The sequence below is a fragment of the Oryzias melastigma genome, linkage group LG16 (assembly GCF_002922805.2).
Source record: "Oryzias melastigma strain HK-1 linkage group LG16, ASM292280v2, whole genome shotgun sequence".
Classification (NCBI taxonomy): Eukaryota; Metazoa; Chordata; class Actinopteri; order Beloniformes; family Adrianichthyidae; genus Oryzias; species Oryzias melastigma.
In genome coordinates, this window is record NC_050527.1 from 24740797 (window position 1) to 24763086 (window position 22290).

Consider the following 22290-nt stretch of genomic DNA (forward strand, 5'->3'; position numbering starts at 1 on the left):
ACAAAATGAAAAAAACGATATCGCAATATGAAAATTCCCATATCGCCCAGCCCTAGTTAAACCCTGAGGATTTTACCGCGCACAGGGGTGACAAGGACAAAGTGACAGTATACTTGAATACATTTTTAAAAATTTGAAAAGTGGTAGTTTTGTCCATCTCTAGCATGTATGAGACAGAGTTTCTCAATTTTGCTCTGTATCCTGGCAGCAATCAAACCCAGGAACAGGATTCCAAACCAAACGTTTACAACCATGATTCAGTAAATTTTTTCTGTCTTAGTCTTGTAGATAAACACTGGAAAGGTATGCTGTCAGAAAGAATGAAGAGTCAGATTTCACACTCCGTCACGGCTAAAAAAGGAAACTTGTCAAAAGTTTGCCATTTTACAATTACACTGCATTATCTTTCATGTATGAACTAAGACTTGTCCGAGCAACTATTTTCCTATCAATGCTAATGTTGGTTATATTTTCTTAAACCAAGCAGAAGTCCAAGGATCTGGCAGCAGGTTTCACCTCCTGTTGGTGTGTTTGGGGATAATTTGTTTCCTTCTGTGTGCCAGCATCATCGTCATCCTCATTTACTGTAAGTTTAAACAAATTAGTAATATTTGTATTCTTATTATTTACATTTATTGTTTTGTGATAAAATTATTGATTGTGTGTAACAGATTTAAGCCTTAGTAGCAATAGCCTTAATGACTAGGGCTGTGGATCATTGCTTAGGTGGCAATCCGATTCGATTCACGAATCAAGCTCAACGATTCACGAATCGAACCACGATTCTTACTTTTTAACATGTTTATTGCTATGTGTATGTCCATTTACTGGATGGATGAAAATTAAAATTATTTGTATTTAATCATCATTTAGAACAAGAGATCAAAACGAACAAAACTGATTAAAAACACAAAGATTCAGATGGAAAGAAATGTCATTTTAAACTTTTTTTTTTAATCAATCTTCTGGTTCAGCAGTAAAGCAACAAAAAGATAAAAATCACTGTTGTTTGGTATCATTTCATAAGAAAATCTGAAAATGTTCTCCACAGCTTTCTATCCTCAAAATTCTTCAATATTTTACATTCTAAGCATTACATATTGGTGGAGAGCTTGTATGAAAAAAGTTTTTTTTTTTTTCGCTGCAGAATCAGCTTATTCCTGTTGATCACATCCGCCTTTCAGCAGCGCGAGGCTGTTTCTTCAGAATAAGCTGGAGTTTTCTTAATTGCGTCAAATGTTGAAGAGTTATCATAGTCAAAAGAATGTAAACACTGAAGCTAAAGCTCCGATGTTAAAGCTAATTCATTGTTTCAGAAGTTATGTCTGTGAGCGGAGCTTCAGTCTCAGTTTCTGAACAGAAAAAAGCTCACGCTAGTTTTACTTTGAAAACCGTAAGCTTCACCGTCACGAAGATGTGTTTACTTCCGGTGGCAGTACCGCAGCTGTTTCGGCTTTGCTTTAGTTCGTAAACTTAAAATCCGACATTAATCTGCATTTCAGAGCAAAAATACATCGTTCCCAGGTGATATTTTGATCATATTTTACTACAATTACCTACATTTATAAAGATGTCGCAACTATCCATACTCAAATTTTCAGGAGCAAATCCCGAATACTCGCGCACCCGGATACTTGTTACAGCCCTATTAATGACTAGATGTAGGTGAAAAAAGCCAAAGCTGTGCTGGGCAGAAGCTGGTTGAGCACATTTGTTGGCACAAGTTATACAACACACGAGGATAAGTAAGTTTGAAGCAGATAAGGTGCATGCCCCAAATTTTATGACTGTGCAAGCAGCCCACTAGTGCTTTAAAACAATTTAAACATATCTCAGATGTCATGGTATTTTTATTTTGAAGCTGAATTACTGTTTTTAACAAATCTGTTCTCAACCCTGGTATTGGTATGTTCTTATGCAAGTGTATTAGGTTACATGCACACACTTTAATGATAATAATAATCTGTTAAAATCTGTTAAATTTGTATGCCTAGCCTTATGAAATTCACTAACAGACTTATTGAAAAGAATTGAATGACAAAATATAAAATAAACATTGGTTTTAACTTAAAAAGTAGTGTAATGTTAATGTAGGCTAGTACTGCATAATTAAAAAAATAAAGAACTCAACATCCTCCGATATTCTGTCACTATTCAGTATTCACCCAAGTGTTTGAATAATTATTCAGCTTCGGTCAAACATTTTTACTTTGGTGCATCTCTAATTTGTTCCACAATGAAAACAACTTTCCATTCTTGAAACAAGTTTTTATTCCAATTTTGAAATTTTACAACTCAATGTGGAAGAGCCAAAGGTAATATTAGGGATGTCAAATTATTGCGTTAATCGCGGTTAATTACTTACAGACAAATTAGAGCGTTTTTTGTTAGTTTTGCATTAATTTAATTTTTATTTTCAAATATGAAAAAAAAAGGTCCAACCACTTACTAGCATAACCCTTTTATTAGAACTCAGCTGAAACGCCTCTTTTGGTGAATTCACAGCTGGCGCTGCAGAGGCGTCAGTTTCAATGTTAAGTCAATGTAAAGACACGATGTGCCACGGCGTGATTTCAGCGGCGAGCTTGATACAACACGTCAATTAATCAGGAACTCAGCGTTGGGCACGAGACGTTTCAGTGACTAGATCAAAGAGTAGAAATAAACATTCAAGGTGGCAGCTCGATGCAGGGATTTTGGCCATGAACTTCCATTCATCTTCTCAACCCGCGTGGGTTGCTAAGTTCCCAGAAGCTGTCTCAGATACTGTTAGCCTAAGGCGGGATACACACTGGACAGATCGCCCGCCCGTCACAGAGCTTATTGAGCTGGATCGACGGCCACGTCGCTTAAATAACAAGTTTGAAATATACAGAACTGATAAAGATAATAAATATCTGATCCTTATTGAGGAACAAAATCTGATTTCATTCGAGTCTGAAGCTTTGTGGCTGGGCCCAATTTCAGATCATGTGAGCGAATCACGACATCCTTACTAGGGTGTATATGTCTAATATGATGCTTCCAGTTTGATGTCAATAACTCTAAAAATGTTATTTCTGTGATACTCTCTATTGAGACTTTTTTTTTTACAATTGTGATTTGACATGAGAATTACCAAAAACATAACTTTTGCTTTGTCTAAGTTTAAAGATCGTTTCTTTGAACTTGTAATCAATTCATTTTTTCTATTTAATATAGCTTTGTATTCACCACATTGCTAAGTTCCTTATGATTGTCTATGAAATAAAACATGTTTGAATTATCAGCAAACATTTTCACAGTTTTAAAATGCTGAATGCATCATTTATGTAAATATTGAATAGCAGTGGGTCCAGGATTGATCCTTGTGGGAAATGTCTTATGATTAAACTAAATACTTTTCTGTATAATTTGGGTTGCAGTCACCATGGAAACAAACAAACAGAAGCAAAATCTCAATGAACTGGATGAAAAAAACGAGCAACTGAACTTGGAGAATATACTTTTACAAAACAAGACGAAAGATCTGATGATGAACGTGACAAAACTAGAGGACCAGACAAAGAGGCTGACTGCTGAGAAGAAGTTCTTTGAGATCCAAAACAAGGAGATGACAGTTAACATGACAATCCTACAGAAGCAGATCAAGCAGCTGAGAAACAACAGTGAAGCAATCATCAAATACACCAACTTTCCAGGCGATGTCTTCTGTCCTGAAGGAGGTAAGAGGTAAATCAATCAGTGGTTTCAACAAACTTCTGCTTTTTATGATTTTATGATTTTAACTTCAATCAATCAATCAAGATACTTTATTAAGTGATTGAATTATTTAGAACTTTAATCAAATTAAGAAAGAGAAGAGCAAGTGACAAAGTAGTTTGGTTTGTGAGTTCATGCTTTTTTTCTTTTACATTACATTTTTTAGTAATTTAGCAATTAAGTAAAATGTTAGCATTTTGGTTTCCTCTCTTCCATTCTTACAGTTTGTCAGACGTGTCCCAAAGACTGGATTCAGTTTAAAGAAAGCTGTTACTTTATTTATAACTTAAACTCTCCGTGGAAATCATGGAATGAAAGTCAACAGTTTTGTCAAATGAAGAAATCAGACCTGGTGGTGATCAACAATCGCGAGGAACAGGTTTGATTAAAAAAAAAAAACGTTAAACTAAACATTTCTAAACTATAATGTAACATTTTTTGGCTTAAAAAAATAAATAAATAAGAAAGATTTTTTCTATTTATTTCACATTTTGATTTTTAGACATTCATCAAAAGCAGAATAGAATACTACCATGACATCCATCATGGATACTGGATTGGTTTACGAAGAATTAACAACAACTGGATCTGGGTGGATGAGAGTCAAGACACACTTGGGTAAAGTAGAATTCTAATACATATTAACATGTTTATTAAAGATGCTGACATTTTTTTTTTATTTATAGATACTGGAAGAACCCAGGGAGCTCAGAAAAATTTGCAATTATAGTCCATGATGCAAATTTGACTCACAGTTGGGCCAAAAACAGAAATGGCTTTGAGAACAGATTCATCTGTGAGATTAAAGCTTTAATTTTTTGATAAGTTAAATTGAACTTTTAACTGCGACTTTCTCATCAAATGTACGTTCTTTTACTTTTAGTGTTTTTGATAAGAAAACAACATTTAACCCGAGTGCTTGGTTTTGTTCTATTTAAAAACAATTATTTTCGAAATATAAAATCATTTCTTTAACACTTTAGATGAGGTGCTGCAAAACACAGAGTATAATGTTGACAAAAATACTAAATACATTTCTTAAGCTTATAAACAGTTTATTAATATGGCCTTCGTAGACAATAGTGTCACTTTAAATGGTAATGGATCTTACCAAGTATGTTAATAAACCTTATTTGGCTTATTTTTCTTAAAAAATGTCTCATAAAAATCCTATAAACATAATGATGTTTTTTAATGTGTTGATAAAGCTTGTTATGGAATCTTATTATAAAGTGTTACCATAATTTCTTGTTTTTCAGTTTTCCAGTTCCATGTTCCTCTTGTTCTGAGTGTTTGTTTGTATCTCACATCAGTGACATTTTCTCTGAAAATACCCAATTGACTTTAGTGTTAATAAAACCAGTTTGTCATAAAAAAGCTTGTAATGGCCACATTCTTTTATAATTAAAAAAAAGGTTTTGCCTAGATTAAATATCAAGTATTCAAATAAACAAAATTGTACCACCCCATGACCAATGTTCCCTCTAAGCTGTGTGCGTGCGCAATCGCGCACTGCCCGCACATTCTAAGCGCACAAGAAAATCTATCCAGCGCAAAAACAACATCAACATAACGTATTAATTAATATCTAATATTAGACTTAATCGAATCTAATTAATTCACCCAATAATATTGTTTTTTTGTTTCTCACTCAGTGAGTGACGGGTGTCTAGCCAATGATACAATACAGTTCACTTACGCTCAAACTTCATGCTTCCCAGCCTGATTTCTCTCTATTAAAATAACGATCATTATCCTCTCGATTGGATTATTTCGTTGTCAAGGTTTTTGTGGCTGATTGCAAATATTCCTTCTCCTTTTGTGATTCTTAACGTATTTGTTCGGACCTCCTTGGTTTTTTACTCGGGATGAATCTGTGCATTGTCATGGCGGAAGTGTCTGTGTAATTCCCCGTGTCACGTGACAGTGGTCTAATGGTCCGGACCAATCACAATCTTCCATGACATCTATGCGCAAGCCTCCGAGCCGATCTGACAGGCCGAGCACATCTGCTACTTACACCGGTGCTTGCGTCTGGGCCCCGCCTATATGCGCCGTGCAGGTTAGCTAGCAGGTTAATAGATGCTAATACAAACCCTGCATCATGGCGAAACGAACAGGCAGCGACACATCCACTCACCAAGTCACAGTAAAAAAGAAATGCAGTTCTTTTAAGATGGAATGGTTGTCGGAATATGTGCAAATTGAAGAAAAAGCGGTAAAATTGGATGAGATTTTTTCTTTTTCAAGCGAGAAAGGTCTACTCTGCAAAACATGCAGCGATGCCAAAGTAGCAAGTGAGTTTTCAGAGGGAAAAATGTGGATTGAATGGAAGCTGGACTATCACAAGTGTCACGTTCAGCATAAAAGTCATTTAAAAGCTGTCGAAACTGTACGAAGACTCAAGATGGGACAGGGGATTAGTACATTATTACAGGAGAGCGCAAAAGACCGAGAGAAAAGGAACGAGCTATCACACAAAACAAAATCGGACCCTGAAGAAGTTAAAGTTCTCATTGACAATATTTTACTGTCCATCAAAATGAATGCATCAATGCTGTCAGTTCAACAAATCCACGATCACATGTCAAACTATGTGAGTATACCAGAAAGCTGGCGAAGCAAAAACTATGCCTTTGAATTTGTGAACTCAATCAATGAGATAGTGCAGAATGAGACTATGTGCAGTATCAAAAATGCACCCTGGCATACCCTGATAGTAGATGAGAGCACAGACATATCAGTACACAAAATGCTAGTCATATATATTAAATACAGGGAGGAAAATGATGTTAACTACAAAACTGTGTTTGGTGGCATCATCCAGCTGACAGCATGCACTGCTCAGGATATTGTGCAAGGAATAACTCAGTTTTACTCCAAACATGGACTGGACATGCAGAAAATGGTGATGCTGACCTCCGATGGTACCTCAGTAATGCTAGGAAAACACAACGGAGTTGCAGCTTTGTTAAAGCGCCAAATACCACACCTAACTGAACAACATTGTGTGGCCCACAGAGAGGACTTGGGCATTGATGATGCCTGGAAAAATGTGCCTTCGATGCGAGATGTTGAAACTCTTCTTAGAACTGTCTATTCCCCTTTCTCTCGGTCCGCTGTGAGGAGGGGCAAAATGGAGGACCTGGCAAAGATTCTTGATGAAGATGCACTGTCATTCAGGCCTCTGAACGAAGTGCGATGGCTGTCGTGGCACCAAGCTGTCAATGCTGTTCTGAGGAACTACACTGTGCTTACAGAATTCTGTGAAAGAGAATTCCCCGATAACAGAGATCCAGTGGCAAAGTACTGCTACAAAAAGCTGAGTGATTCAAAATTCAAGGTTACTATCACTGCTCTGGGAGATGTTTTGGGTGAGCTAGCACAACTCTGCCTCACTTTACAAAGACGCAACCTGACTGTGATGGAAGGACACTGCTTTGCTAGAGCAAAAATTGAGAAGTTGCGTTCCCAATACTTGAAGGAGAAGGATGTACAGTGGAGCGACTGTGTCAAAGAGGCAATGGGGACCTCATCAGCTGATGGCAGCAATACTGGTGAGATTATTCTTTTTATTAGTAAGCTGTGTGATCACATGGATGCTCGTTTTCCAGAGGATGAATTAAAGGAGTGGTCTGCATTTGATATTGAAACATTGAGCTCAGACATCAGTTTTGACTATGGATCAGCAGACATTGCTACATTGGCAAAGAAGTATGAGGCCATTCTCCACCACCCATCACAGTCTATGGAGACCATTAACAGCCAGTATGCTGAATTCAAGTACATACTGAAGCAAAAACTTAAGCAGAGGTCAATCAGCACATTCTCAAAAATGGTTGCTGCAACACTTAGATGTAAGGAGCTAAAGGAGATCTCACAGCTTGTGGATATTTGTGCTACATTTCAAGCTTTCAGTGCCGACTGTGAAAGAGGATTTAGTTTAATGAATCATATCAAAAGAAAATCCAGAAATCGTCTTGAAGTGACACATTTGGACCAGCTGATGCGCATAAAATCAAAGTAAGAAGCAGACAAAGCCATCAACCTGGACAAAGTGTACAACCATTGGAGAAGTGAGAAAGACAGACGTGAAAAATAAGGTAAAATTTTAGTCAGATTTGTGCATATTCTAGTGACGGTTATTAAGATTTTGTCTTTATGGATATTAATCATTAAATGTTGTTACTATTAGGTCATTTATGGGTAGTAGAATTGCCAAGAAAAACTGTGTAATTAGATATTTTATAGACAAAGTGTTACAGGAATTTTCACTGTATCACAAGCTACAGCACAAATCATTGTGCAAAATGTGAATGTTTTAGTGTGAGCAAAATGTTATGTCTGAAAGGTAAAGCGTGCATATCTGATGTTGCTCACAGTTTGCTCAGGGAGCTTGTGTGTATGCCCAGATACATGAAAAATTAGAGGGAACATTGCCCATGACGTATTCCACTTCTGCATGTGCGGGTGAAAGAAGTACAAAATTATAAAATGTAAAACATTTAAAATAAAAAATAAAAACATGTCTTTTAAAGAACATTCTGAACAAGTTTTCTACATTATCTACTTGTTATTGCCACACTGATGACAGCATGTGAAGACTTGTTTGAAACATTTTTTTTTCATTTTGAATTTCAAATTTCTGCATGTAACATAACCCTATGCTAGAATTCTTTTTAACTCTTGAAATATTTCAGTTTTTGTAATCCTTGTTTCATATGTTTTAATGTTGCCTTTAAGTATGAATAAATATAAATATAAACAAGAAACTCAGTGACGATTTCCATGACAGAATTGAAAAATACTTGATATTTATATGTAAACTTGAGTATCCAAAGCTCAATAATTATTTAAAAAAATGTTTTAAAACTGGGTTATAAAGTACAGGGGATAAAATCTGACAAAATTATAAAAACTTTAACATAAACTTAAGTTTAAAATAATTTATAACCAGGTGAACTGAAGTAAAACTATGAACAACCACATAAAAATGAGCTTTTAAAGTTACTACTGGGGATTTCAACGCACTTGGGGAAAAAAACATTATGATGATAATTTAAGAAAGGTCCACACCTGAGCACAACAGAAAGCGCCATTAACCAGCTGCTGTGTCATAGTCCTCATTACAGGGTCATTTTCTGGGCAGAATAATCTCAAAAATAAGTCTGACCTCAACCCAACTCACAAACATCCTTCTCCTTGCTAGTCCTTCAACAGTTAAAGAAATTATTTTTTTTAAGTCAAAGAAACTTGTACATTGAAAAATACTGCCCTCTAGTGTACATTAGGGGCAAAACAAGGACAAAGAAACCTTCAGGCCTCCCCTGAAATACAAGCCTTTGATGCAGATAAACTGCAAATTGCAAGAAAAAAAACATTTATACATATAATATATTATATATATGATATGCAATACATTATATACAATATATTTTTGTATTTGTATTATTAAAAGGCCAAAGTTTTGACAACAGCAAACTGTAAAAAGAAAAAAAAAATGAAGAAACCAACCCAACGAAAGCTCAGATTCCTGAAAAGGCTGTTTGTAATGAAAGTGGTTTTATTTTCTCTCATTGTTTAACTCTGTAAAGAACTTTGTGATTTTATCTGTGAAAGGTGCACTATAAATACAATTTACTTACTTACGTACTTACTAAAAAAACTTGCTCTTGGGATATTGTGTAACCTGGAGTCACAAAGTAAAACTAGGGATTTCTGCTTAAGTCACTGCTGATTCTGGACTCATGATGCCTTTATTTCTGCAGCTAGGATATTGACTTTAAAACACTTTTTATTTGTGTTTGTTTTTTTTTTCTCTGTCGTTAAAGTACTTTTTTTTATCCTTTTTTTAAACGCCCTGTGCATGCGCGCCGGATGCAATCTGTCAAAATCCCTAAACACCGGAGCTTTGGCTCCAACATTTAGGCTAGATTTTTTCATCTACCGTAACTTTTCAACCGTTAACGCGTTGAGCGTAATTCCAGTGGATTCTGAAGTGGAGGGAACAAGCCTCGTGCTGATATGCAGCTCTGTGCAGCTATGAAGTCTAATCCACGTTTATCAGCAGATCCTGCCGCAGAGAAAAGCAGCTTCGTGCCACAGCGCTCTCATTATGAGCGCTCTACGTTAGTAATATTGTGTATATCTGAGCAAAGCAGGAAAAAAAAGCCGCCTTTTTTTCCCGTGTCACAATCAGCTGATTCATGGTGATCATGTGAACGGTAGAAGATGTATGGCAAGCCAAAAAAAGCATTTATTCACTTCAATATTATTGGTGTTAGGAGGTTAACTACCGTGGCCCTGAAGGTTAAATTACATGAATTCATATCATTTAACCACATGGCATTTAACAACACTTTTACATATTCCCTTCTCTTTTTATCAAGTTTTAATTTCGGGCTCTGGTGATAAGCTTTAAAAGTACAAACGGGCATTTTAAATATATTTCAAGAATTTTGCATGAAACACTTCAAAGATATAAACCTAACATTAACGGTCAAAAGCATATTCAATACATTTTATGGTAACATTTTGAAAACAGAATAAAAACAAAACATACAAGTCAGAGAATATTACTCAGAAAAGACGTTATGCAATAATATTGTGATTAATATTGTGATATTGTGTGATATTGTGTATGGAACCCCACCCCACAGGGTGGGGTTCCATACAAACCTATATGAGTTTTGGGATGAAACTGAAGAGTCACGTGACGGGAAAAACATCAGTGAATACATGAAAACATGAATAAAGAAATGTGAATAAGCAAGGGAAAACTATACAACTAAACTTAATAAACACGAGTAAGTAACTAAATCTTTCTTTATACAGCAGTTTTCACAGGTTAGTATCAATCTTTTATTAGGTAAATGAAAATATAGCAACCATGTTTCATTGTTAGATTATGCAGATTATAGAGGGGATTGGATTAACCCGTCCACTCTTCTAGGCTTGTTTACATTAAAAGTGGGGTCATCTGGAACCCACAAGACAGTGCGCTGAACTTTTTTTTCAATAATTGTCAATCCTTACTGGCGTCCAATGACAGACATGAAGTCTTGTCCACCTTTGTCATGGAAGGACTAACATCTCAATGTAAGGGTGGGGTCATCTGGACCCCATAAGTGAGCACCGGGGTTATATGATGTTCATATGTTGAATGAATTCCGGTATAATTGACTATGCTTGAAACAATTAATAAACTCAAACTGGGCCCACAGGTACATGCAGCTCACAGTGATTCACAAAGTTAGAACAAGATATAACCAAGGAATAAATAAAACCCTCATACAGATAAACTCAATAAAAAATGCTCAGTAAAGATGAAGACAAGAAATGTCTGCTAATAGCTCTTCTAGATAAAAACATCTTAATTTGAGTTTTAAAATATTCATTTGTTTCATTTGATTAATCTGGACACAATTTGGCACAGAGACAGAGGGAATGTGTTCCAGTGTCGCAAAATGACTGACTGGTATGTCTCCTCTTTTTCTTTAAATATATTTTTAGAATGTTTAAAGAGGAGTGAAAGGTAGTTAGAAGGTCAGAAAAGATCTAGGACGTTAAACATGCGAGGCACTAAAAACTAAAATTAAAATGGTTAAATCAAATTAAATTTAATAGGGATCCAATGAAGTGATAAAAGCAGAGGGGTGGCATAAGTCTTAAGAAGCCTTAAAAGCCTTAAAAACTTTTGGTTCATTTGATCTTTGTTCGTTTTTTTAGGAACAAAGGAAACAGAAACTCTCCCCTGCATCATTTTACAACAGCAAGATCATCGAATTGCAATTTCTCTGAAATGATTTGCACCACAAAAAGAACCGTACTTCCTTACTAAGACAAAGCAAACAGTGATGGATCCCAGAACTTTGAAGTAACGTGAGATCTTCTGCAGAGTCATCTGAAGCTGGTAGGAACCATTACAGGGGAAGAAGAAGAAGTTGTTTCCTCTTTGGTCTGATGATCTCCTTTAGATTTAGATCCAACACTGACTCTATAAAAGCTCGTCCTGCTTTGATGCACAGCAGAATTTGATGCTGAAGGATGGAGGAGGACATGCAATACTCTGTTGTTGTTTTCAAAAACAATGCTCCAGCTCCAAACAGTAAGTTCCCTGATTTGATCAATGTATACATATGATGTTTATGCCTTTAAAATTCTTTTAACACATAAACGTTTAGAGATCTTTTTCCTGTTTCTTTCTTGCTGTAATATTTTCTGTTAAACCAAACTGGCATCTGTTCAACAGATCCCCTTTTCAAATTTAAACCTGTTACCAATGAATATAATGAATGCGTTCAGCATATTTTGGAATTAGTTCAGGGTTTTAGAGGAACATGGTTTTCTTTCAACATTCCTTGTTCTGTAATTATTTTAGGCAGATTTGTGTTTTGACAGTTTTATTTTTCCACTTTCTTGAAGGATTGGTACTTAGAGATTTGATGTTTCCACCATTCCAATAGGTTTATCAGTTATTAACAATAAATCCGTTTTAACATCATAATTGAATAATGTTTTACAGAAACATTAAAAATCATTACTTTATCATAGAGCATTATTTGCATAAATAAAATGCATGCATTTGTAAAATGTAAAGAAATAAGTTACAAAGTATTTTTTAATTGAATAATAGAGGTTCTACACGCACCTTTTAGTTTCCAATGTTTTGAGGAACACCTTAAGATCGACCAGGTATTTTCTCAAACTCAGTGAAGAATATTTTACGAATCACTGCCTATCCAACAGTTCAGCGGGAGGTTGAGGTTACAAGTATAACAGTGAAATAATACCCAAAAAATCCACATCTGTAGGTAAAATTAAAGAAAAAAATGCTGGATGATTTTTTCATTATAGCACCTGGTCCTAGAACAGAAGATCATTTAATGCATCAAAAGCAGATTATTTGCAAGTTAATTTATAAATCATCTGTTGTATTTTATGAGGTTAAAATGTGTCTAGTTTTTTTATTTATTATAAAGCATTAAAGTCAAAGGTGTGTGAAATTTGTTTTTTGCACAATTGACTAGGGGTGCAATAGATCACTTTGCCTTTCTAATCAACTATAGTAATGGCAGAAGGTTAATGGACAAAATTGTGCTGCCACATTCAGACAATCGAGTTTGCTATGACGTGCATCAAATTCACAATTTCACACTTGTCAAAAATTATTTTCATAAACCTGATGCTCCTACCACAGGTAGGAGGAGGTACTTTCAAAAGTTTTTCTCAACCAGACCTCAACACAACTCATGTGAGACTCGGATAACGAAAGATCAGATTTAGTTAAAAGTAATTTAGACACAGGAGCTGTGTCTGAATGACAGACACTCAGCGGTACTTCTGACTCCCTGTGACCCAGTTTGATGACTTGCTGTTCCCTAACATTGTATGTTCTTGTCATCCTTTTTTTAAATATACATTTGGTTTTATTTTAAGGTTAAATACACCATAATGCACTTTACTTTTTATATATGGGTATCTTAAGTATTTCTTATATATAGGAGTATCCTTAATTTAAATATTTCATTAGAAATTTTTTTTTTTACAAAAAGGGCAATCAGCAAATATTTTGAAGTGACATACTTTATATTTGTAAGTATTTTATGTTTTATTACATAAATATGCTTAAAAATATAAATTTACATTTTTTATTAAATTTTGTTCTCTTTTTTTCTTTATATCAATTCAAAAATATATCAAAACCGTGTCTTTAAAAACCGTGACATGAGGGCTTGAAATACGTACTTTCCATTAAAAAAAAAATCTTGATTCAAACTTTAGAGCAGTGCTGATTGGATTTTGTCATTATCACAGTACTGTTGTCTTATTGTTTTTCGTTCCACAGAAAACAAGGAGGAGCTTACAGTTTATTCCTTTATAAATCCTGAAAAGCCTTTAACCAGCGAAACACGTAAGTTAAAGCAAACTATAAGAGCTCCAAAGTCCAAATAGTTTTATTGTTAATTATGTGTCTTTGCTTATTCTTATACTACGTACACACCGGGCATTTGATGCGCTTTCAAGAACCTGCATTCAGTACATTCTCAAACATGCTTATATCAGTCCTCACTGTGGACTGTCACTACCAGATACTAGCGCATGCACTCAAAGTTAAAATGGGCTTGGTGTCGCACAAATATAAATTTTCACCAAAATCTAGTTTTTGACTCAATAAAAAATCTTAACATATTATTATATATATAACAATTTTTTTACATTATTTTACCAAGACATTTACATGTGTGTTCATTTAAAAAATATGATGTTGAATTCAAACAGAGAGAATAACTAGATTTTGTTAAAATATTAATATTAAATATTAAAAATATTGTGTCATTTATAACCTTTAAAAAAATTAAAAGGTGGGGGGATAGAAATCGATTTAAATCGAAAATCAAATTTGGAAAAAAATAAATAAAAAATTGCCCAGCTCTATGTAAATGTAGGGAATGATCTATCATGAACACAGGGGAATGAGATAAAAGGAATGTTTTGCTGAAGATGCTGATCCTTTCATTCTTTTATCACACAGAGAACAAAGAGGGCGTTGGTATTTATTCTCAAGTTGAGCTGAAAAACTATTTTCCCTCAGCATCACGTGAGTTCTGTCATTTAACAAGCACTTTACACACTTCAGTAATTCCTCCAACTTTTTAAGAACACTTTCTGTTTTTACCAAAGGATTACATTTCTATTGTGAAAACATAAAAGTTAATGAGATAAAAGCAAATGGCGTTCCACATAAATGTAGAAATTGACCAACCCCCTAAAATTCAGTTTAAGTACTTTGATAACCACTCTTTTCTTTACTGTAGAAAGTCACCCCGGTCCAGTGTTTGCATTATTTCAAAACACTGCTGGTCAATTAGTCCTAGAACATGTCAATCAGTTCTACTCTGATTTGTAGACCTATTGAGAGCATGTACTAAGAGGAAAGTTTTGCTAAAAGTTGTGATTTTTTTCATGCTTCTATCACACAGAGAACAAAGAGGGTGATGCCATTTATTCTCAAGTTGAACCAAAAAACCTCTGTCCCTCTGCACCATGTGAGTTATGACATGTTGTACATTTCATTGATGCCTCTAACTTCAAGAAAACTTTCCATTTTAATCAAAGAATTATCTTTGTACATTGAAGACATATAAGTGTTACTAATTATAAGACAAATTCATATACTTTTCAACGTCATATTTTATTTAAGTCCTAACTGGTTAACGCCTCTAAAACTCTTTTAAAGTACTTTGATAACTTAAGCTTGTTTTTTTACAGTAAGAACTTAACAGTTTGTTTACCTTCTGTTCATTTTCTGTCATGCAGCAAAGAACCCAAAAGCTGATTCTGACACAAAAAGTAAGGAGACTACACAAACTGATACAATAAGTAAGTATTTCAGACACTCAATGACTGTTCAAGCTTACACTTTATTTATTTTTATTTTTTTTTTAAACAAACAGATCTGGTTTGATGCATTAAAAACTATTCTGTATCAGGAAGAGAAAAAGCTCAGCCTTTCCACACTAGCAGGACTGCAGCCATAAAATAATTTGTACAACTCAGCATCCACTAAAGATTACTACAGATTGTCCAGAGAGAATTGTTTCACTGTTCGTATCATTCCAAAACAATGCTGGTGTTTACATACATTTAACATAGGGCAAATTTTTTTGTCAAAATAAAATTTCTGACAAATATGTAGACTTATCTAGAGTTTTGTGGGAACATCCTCAACACTTGAAATCTAGAAACAAATATTTTCCAATGATTTTATAGAACACACACCCCATAAAGTTCTGGAACCCTTTTTTAGGATGCCATATGGAAGGAAACAGCAAAGATTTAGTGTGTATATTTGTTGAGAAAAAGTAAAAAAGGTATATGCTTAAAATGTTTTTCTACCTTTCTTGAAGGCCCAAAGTGCTTTACAGTCACAGTACCACTCACAAACACATTCACACACTGATGGTGGCTCTGTGGGCAAACTCTGGCAGCCAACCTGTAACCACCAGGAGCAATGTGGGGTTCAGGCTCTTGCTAACAGACACTTTGACACATGGGAGGGCAAGGCGGGAACTGAACCTGCAATCTTCAAATCGACCTACGATGCACCAAGGCTGCCTCTCAGAAGAATGTTACGACTTTCTAGCATCTGTTTCGAATCTTCAGATAGAGGCAATTCAGTAGATAATGTGTTGTACCCTCAGTGTATCCCCATCCATATTATCAGAATGAATATTCACACCATCAAATGCATCTACACTCCTTTTTCCCTTCCTTTTTCAACTGATCTGTCTTAAGTTCTTAACTAACTTGTCTTAGAAAAATTGGGCAAACAGAGAATGCATATATATGAATATGCGGAAAAAAAAAAATTCTCGTCTGGAAGTTTAAATCTCTCCTTACACATAAATTCTATGCAACCTCCAGCAAGTCCTGAAAGTCACTGAGTAATAGTGGACTGTCAGCCAGCAGCAAATCCAGAACACTTCTTTCTGCTCTCAGATTCCGTAAAAGTGAAAAAGAAATTTCAAAACTCATGAAGGTTCACAGTTTTACATTTGGATGGTCCCTGAACCTGCCAACAGGTTCAAGACTTTGATCCAGTCCACTGAAACCCTTTTGATGTGTTCTACCAGACCTGCCTTAGGCTTCTGCTTATTATTGTTGCTACATAAACACAAGGTTGTGGCCTGTCCATTCCCTGGAGGAATCAGCCAACAAGGCCCTCATCACTAGAATTTGTCCAGTTTGAGGGCCAATAACCCATTGTACTCGACAACCCAAGATATAGCTAAAATATCCCAAACAAACTCCACATTCTTGCCTCAACACATTGGCCTGCAAGGGTCATCTATTTGGCCAATTGAGAAGGAAAGTTTTTTTTTTTTTCTGATGAGGATTTTTTTTTCTGGCAAAGTGACACCTTCCAGTGACAGTCTCAATCTGTTTTCTGTCAGTAAACTTTATTTGAATTAAGTTATGAAGTAAGACCATTCCAAACATAACTATTTTGCTATTAATGTTAATTTTGGATTTATTTTCTTAAACCAGCAGAAGTCCAAGCATCCAGCAGAAGGTTTTGTTTCCCGCTAGTGTGTTTGGGGATAATTTGTTTCCTCCTGTGTGTGGGCATCATCATCATCATCATTTGCTGTAAGTTTAAACAAAATGGTACAGAATTTTATTTGCTTACATTTAAGCTCTAGTGTAATAAAAATCTATTTTAAAGTTGTTTAACCAGAAAAGGTAACTGGCTAAGCTTAAATTTGTTTGAAAACATTTAAATAAACAAATGTAGATTAGGCAGTTTAGACTTTATAAGTGCTTTTGAAACTAATAACATAAAAATCTGTTTTAAAATATCATTTAGAATAGTGAGAATCATTTAAAGAACTCAACTTAATTTATCTCCCTCAACATCACAGCTTCAGCTACAATGTTGACATTCTTTGAATTACTGTAACTCTTCAACTGTTTATACAATTACTGCAAATCCAGGGGATTCTAAAGTGGAGAAAAGCACCCTTGCACCGATGTGCAACACTGTTTATAGAAGTGAAGTGTTTACGGTACAGCTACAGTCATAGTGGTAATAAGAGACAGGTCAAATATAAATGTTAGATGGCTTATACTTGTATAGCACTTTCTACCTTCCTTTGAAGGCCCAAAGTGCTTTACAGTCACTGACCCATTCACACACTGATGGTGGCTCTGCTGACCAACACTGACGCCAACCTCCCATCAGAGGCAATTCGGGGTTCAGTGTCTTGCCCAAGGACATTTCGACACATGTGGGCGGGAATCAAAACCCACAATCCTCCAATCACGAGTCGACCGCTCTACCACAGCTGCCCAATATGTATACAAGGTGGCCTTAATCTACAAACAGGAGACATTATTTTTGGAAGCTTCTCATCAAGCTGATTCATAAATTGTGATTCATAGTTTGTAATCAGAGAGACGTCACAGATATATTAACTGTATTTGGAATGTTACGTCCCCAATAGAAAATTGGCCTGGTGTCTAGGGGATATCTATCAGAGGGGACAATAACATTAAAGAGTGGACACCAACATAAAAGGAACACAGTTTATTTAAATAAACGAAAAACCTGTGTCCTGAAATAAAGCAAAGAAATTAGTGGTTAAGGTTAAAAGAACAAACCAAAATGGAGTTGGGACCTTGGCCAAAAGAAAAAGAAGTCAAGGAGACTGCTGACCCAGTCATGACAACCGTCGGAGTCAGCAGCTCCCTGCTAAGGGCTGCCTAACAAAACTACCTAATGAACACAAATTAAACAAAGCCCGCAAATCAGAACTACCAAGGTCCAACCCCAAACTAACATAACAAAACCCAGCAATCTAAGATTGCTGAGGACAAAACAAATGTCAAAAACCAATCACCAAACCAACACCACACAAACCACCACCCAGCCTGCTGCTCTGCTCCCTGCCTGGCTTGGTGTGGCCTCCTCTGGCTTAAATGGACACCAGCCAATCAAGGGAGATTGGCCACACCTGCCAGGTGAGCCAAGGGGAACTGGATGGGAAAGCCAGGCTGCAGCAGCAGGATGTAACAGGAAAGTTATAGACATGCATGTCACAAAAAGATTTTTTTCAGCAAAAATTTTTTGCTAGGAGAAAAATGTATTTTGATTGAATTAATGGCTATACTGTTTGGGTTGCAGTCACCATGGAAACAAACAAACAGAAGCAAAATCTCAGTGACCTGGCAGCAAAAAATGAACAACTGACTTTGGAGAAGAGAGATTTACAAAACCAAAGTGAAGATCTGAGGATGAACATGACACAACTAGAAAATAAGACTGAAGATCTGAGGATTAACATGACAAAACTAGAGAATCAGAATAAAGACTTTATGATGAACATGACAAATCTACAGAATCAGAATCAAGACCTGAAGGGTAGCATGACAAAACTAGAGAATCAGAATCAAGACCTGAAGGGTAGCATGACAAAACTAGAGAATCTGAATAAAGACTTGAGGATTAACATGACAAATCTACAGAATCAGAATCAAGACCTGAAGGGTAGCATGACAAAACTAGAGAATCAAACTGAGCAGCTGACTGCTGAGAAGAAGTTGTGTGAGAACCAAACAAAGGAGATGACAGTTAACATGACAACCCAACAAAAGCAGATCGAGCAGCTGAGAAACAGCAGTGACAAACTCAACAGGATGAAGGCAGCAATCATCAAATACACCAACTTTCCAGTAGATCTCTTCTGCCCTGATGGAGGTAAATGTTTATTATTCTAACCAACTTTTGCTTTTTATTATGATTTTAATTTGTTTGATTTATTTACAACTTTAATCAAATTAGGAAAGAAGGAAAAGTGACAAAGTAGTTTAGTTTGCGAGTAGAAATAGTTTTCAACTCTTATGTTTTTTTTACACTATTTAAAATTTTAAGTAATTTAGCATTCAGGTAAAATGTTATCATTCTGGTTTACTCTCTTACTCTCGCTTCCATTTTTACACCCAGTTTGTCAGACATGTCCCAAAGACTGGATTCAGTTTAATAAAAGCTGCTATTATTTTGATAACTCAAACGCTCCATGGAAAACATGGAATCAAAGTCGACAGTTTTGTCATAGCAACAAATCAGACCTGGTGGTTATCAGCAGTCAAGAGGAACAGGTTGGTGACAAAATGCTCAACTAAATTTATTTGGATTAATGTTTAAAAGCAGCAAAAAAGTTGGTGATGTTTTTATTTCACATTTTGATTTTCAGACATTCGTCAAAAGCACAATAGAATACTACTATGACACCTGGCACGGATACTGGATTGGTTTAAGAAGAATTAACAACAACTGGACCTGGGTGGATGACAGTCAAGACACACTTGGGTAAAAAATAATTCTTACCATGTATTAACACGTTTATTAAATTTTCTGATGGGTTTTTCTTTATTTTTTAGGTACTGGAACAACCCAGGGAGCTCAGACAATTTTACACTTATAATCAAAAATTCAACTGAGAATCAGAGCTGGTACATAAACCAAAATAGCTCTCAGAACAGATTCATCTGTGAGATTAAATCTTTAATTTTCTAATTTCTAAAACAAAAATGGATTCACAAATTCACATTGATCATGTGTAATATTGCATTACCTGGAAATACTTTGAGTATGTCCAAGGCTAAATGGTTTTCTTGGTCACATGTATTCAAAATTAAAGCTAAACTTTAGTTGTCACACACCTCGATGTGTTAAATTTGTTTTGCACAGTTGACCCATCCCTTTGGGTAGCAGTGAGCTGCAGAAACAGCTAACTCTCTTTATTTTTAGCACAACTCATCTAAAGAGGGGAATTGAAAGAAATAGCAGGGCTACTGAGTTTTTTTCGTTTTTTTTTTTTTCGTTTGTTTTACTTATCTCTTTTTTTTTTGTACTTGCTTCTTCTCATCCTGCATTAGTGAAGTTTTCTCGGGAAATATCAATTAAAATTTCCCTAGAACATAATAAACCAGTTTGTCAAAAAGGGCTAGTACAGGCCATTTACTAACATTTTCAGGTAAATTTGTGTATAGCATAGTGTCTTTAAATAAAATTGATTGTACCACCCCATGGCTCTGGCTACTTCTATCTGTGCAAGCAAAATATGTTGAAGATGGGGTAGAAATATAGATTTTTTTTTAACATTTTAAATACATTAAAAATGTGTCATCTTTATAGGAACTTTCTGAGCACGTTTTACGCAATACATTCCTTTTAGCCGTACTGACGACTGTGTCAACTTGTATAAAAATATTTTGTCTGTCTTTTGCAGTTCAACTTTCTGCATGTAATATAACAATTCAATGACACTTGTTATAAATTTTGAAGCATTAAAGGTTTACTTGTATCTATATTGTGTTTCTGGCTTCTATGCTGCCTTAAAACGTAAATGAATATAATATGAATTGGAACATTTGTGATGGTTTCCATGACTGAAAAAAAGACAACATTAAACTACCATAAACAAGACGGAACTTAAGGACAGCAGGATGCAATACGACGGCACCCAAAACAAAATTAAAACATAGAAACTTTTCTTAAAACAACATAATATTCCTTGGATGCAAAAGCTGTCAAATATAACATTTTGAGAGCTCTGCAATAAGTCCATAAACCTTCATTAATCAGTGTTCATAAAAGACAATCTGCCCTTTTCTTAAACCATCCAAAATCATGAAGATAAAACATCCTCTTCCTTCCATAAACTTTTTCTCATTTCAGCAAACGTGATAAGCTGAGGAACCACCAATCGCTCATGGGAAACAAGCAGTTTTCAAGTTCAGAGCCTTAACGTATAGTGACACCTTGTGGTGCCTCCCATTGCACATAGCTCAAGCTGAGTTCCCATTAGAAACAGTGGTTTGATCATGTTCTCCAATCTGCAATCAGCCCTAGATAAAGACCTGCACATCCTAAAGCACAAAAACTATTGCAATTCTGCCTCTTAAGTATCTTAGCTTGATAAAATTTACATTTTACTTAAATTGTTTGAAACAGTTGTTGAGAAATGCCAATAGCTGTGCTCCCATTGTACATTTGCGTAAAACTTGACAGAACTTAGAATTGTAAAAAGAAAAAAAGAAAAGGAAAAAACACAGTTCAAGGTCAACCCTTCACAAATTTGTGATTTGGGCAGTGATTTAGAAATGTAAAATACTTCGTAGTCAATCGATCTTGACTTCAAGATTATTTTTTATTCATCAAAATTATGACACGTAAACTATTTGACAATAACCAATACTGCAGTCTCAATTAAAGCCAAGGTGTCTGTAATGTTCATCACATGCTTTATTTTGTAAGAGGAAACCACATTTTACGACTTTTAAAAAAATGTATTTGTCAAATGGAGCAGAAAATAAGGTTTGAGCTCCTGAAACTCGCAAAACAAATTTAAGCAATTGTAAATTTACCAAAATGAACGATGAATATTACAAGAACTGTCTGAATCTCGTTTGACTTAATTAAACTTTGTATCCTTTTCATTTTAGTGTCCAAAAGTTTAGCAGTATCATTTTACCATCAAAATGATCTTGTTTTCTGGTAGGGTCTTTAAATTTCTCCATTAAATAATTGTATCAACATTAGGCGTTAAAAATCACCAAAAAGTAAGAAAAAAATCATATCTAAAAACTTAAAATTCACCTTTTCTCCAGGCAGGGCCTCCTCCAACATTAACTTTAAAGATCGTCGTTTTCGCGGCGGCATTTCAAAGCGTTTAGCTTAAATCCCATCAACCGCCTCTAATTTCGAACCATAGATCATCAGATTCACTTTTATCGCTGTTTTGAAAACCTCGCGGGGAAATTAATTAATTCAAGGCGAGCGAGTTGTGTCTGAACATACCTGACTCCCGCTGTTTGAGTTGACAGAGACGTTTCAGTCTCGCGTAGACGAAATTAGCATAAGCATCCACTGTAGAGCGCGAGTCCAAACGCTCCAGAAAGTTCCAAGCTAATCACCGGAAGTTGTCTACTTTTGAGTTTACCTTAATATTTTCACCTTAAAATGAGTTCCCTTTTTTGCCTCAA

At 35.3% G+C, this 22290-nt stretch overlaps 3 protein-coding genes across 7 annotated transcripts in view; 2 read left to right on the forward strand and 1 right to left on the reverse strand.

Annotated features, from left to right (window-relative positions):
- Window positions 1-6648, forward strand: part of LOC112136635 (asialoglycoprotein receptor 1-like) — an 8213-nt gene extending 1565 nt beyond the window's left edge. Inside the window, exons 4-8 of one of the 2 annotated variants that reach the window (XM_024258472.2) lie at window positions 488-586; window positions 3405-3704; window positions 3966-4120; window positions 4244-4359; window positions 4428-6648. In XM_024258472.2, the coding sequence (XP_024114240.1) occupies window positions 488-586; window positions 3405-3704; window positions 3966-4120; window positions 4244-4359; window positions 4428-4563 (806 nt within the window). In that variant the 3' untranslated portion in view covers window positions 4564-6648. Of the gene's footprint in view, window positions 1-487; window positions 587-3404; window positions 3712-3965; window positions 4121-4243; window positions 4360-4427 lie in introns of those variants that run through there. The other variant, XR_004949270.1, reaches the window with a different exon arrangement.
- Window positions 1-21536, forward strand: part of LOC112136639 (asialoglycoprotein receptor 2) — a 41876-nt gene extending 20340 nt beyond the window's left edge. Inside the window, exons 1-4 of one of the 2 annotated variants that reach the window (XM_024258475.2) lie at window positions 18196-19000; window positions 19247-19401; window positions 19497-19612; window positions 19684-21536. In XM_024258475.2, coding sequence (XP_024114243.1) covers window positions 18433-19000; window positions 19247-19401; window positions 19497-19612; window positions 19684-19819 — 975 coding nt within the window. In that variant the 5' untranslated portion in view covers window positions 18196-18432 and the 3' untranslated portion in view covers window positions 19820-21536. Of the gene's footprint in view, window positions 1-18195; window positions 19001-19246; window positions 19402-19496; window positions 19613-19683 lie in introns of those variants that run through there. The other variant, XM_024258477.2, reaches the window with a different exon arrangement.
- Window positions 1-22257, reverse strand: part of LOC112136641 (C-type lectin domain family 12 member B) — a 127845-nt gene extending 105588 nt beyond the window's left edge. For 2 of the 3 annotated variants that reach the window (XM_036215742.1, XM_024258481.2), the window contains exon 1: window positions 22106-22257. The gene's annotated coding sequence lies outside the window, so the exon portion shown is untranslated. The remainder of the gene's footprint in view (window positions 1-22105) is intronic. The other variant, XM_024258485.2, reaches the window with a different exon arrangement.
- Window positions 22258-22290: the final 33 nt, after the last annotated feature.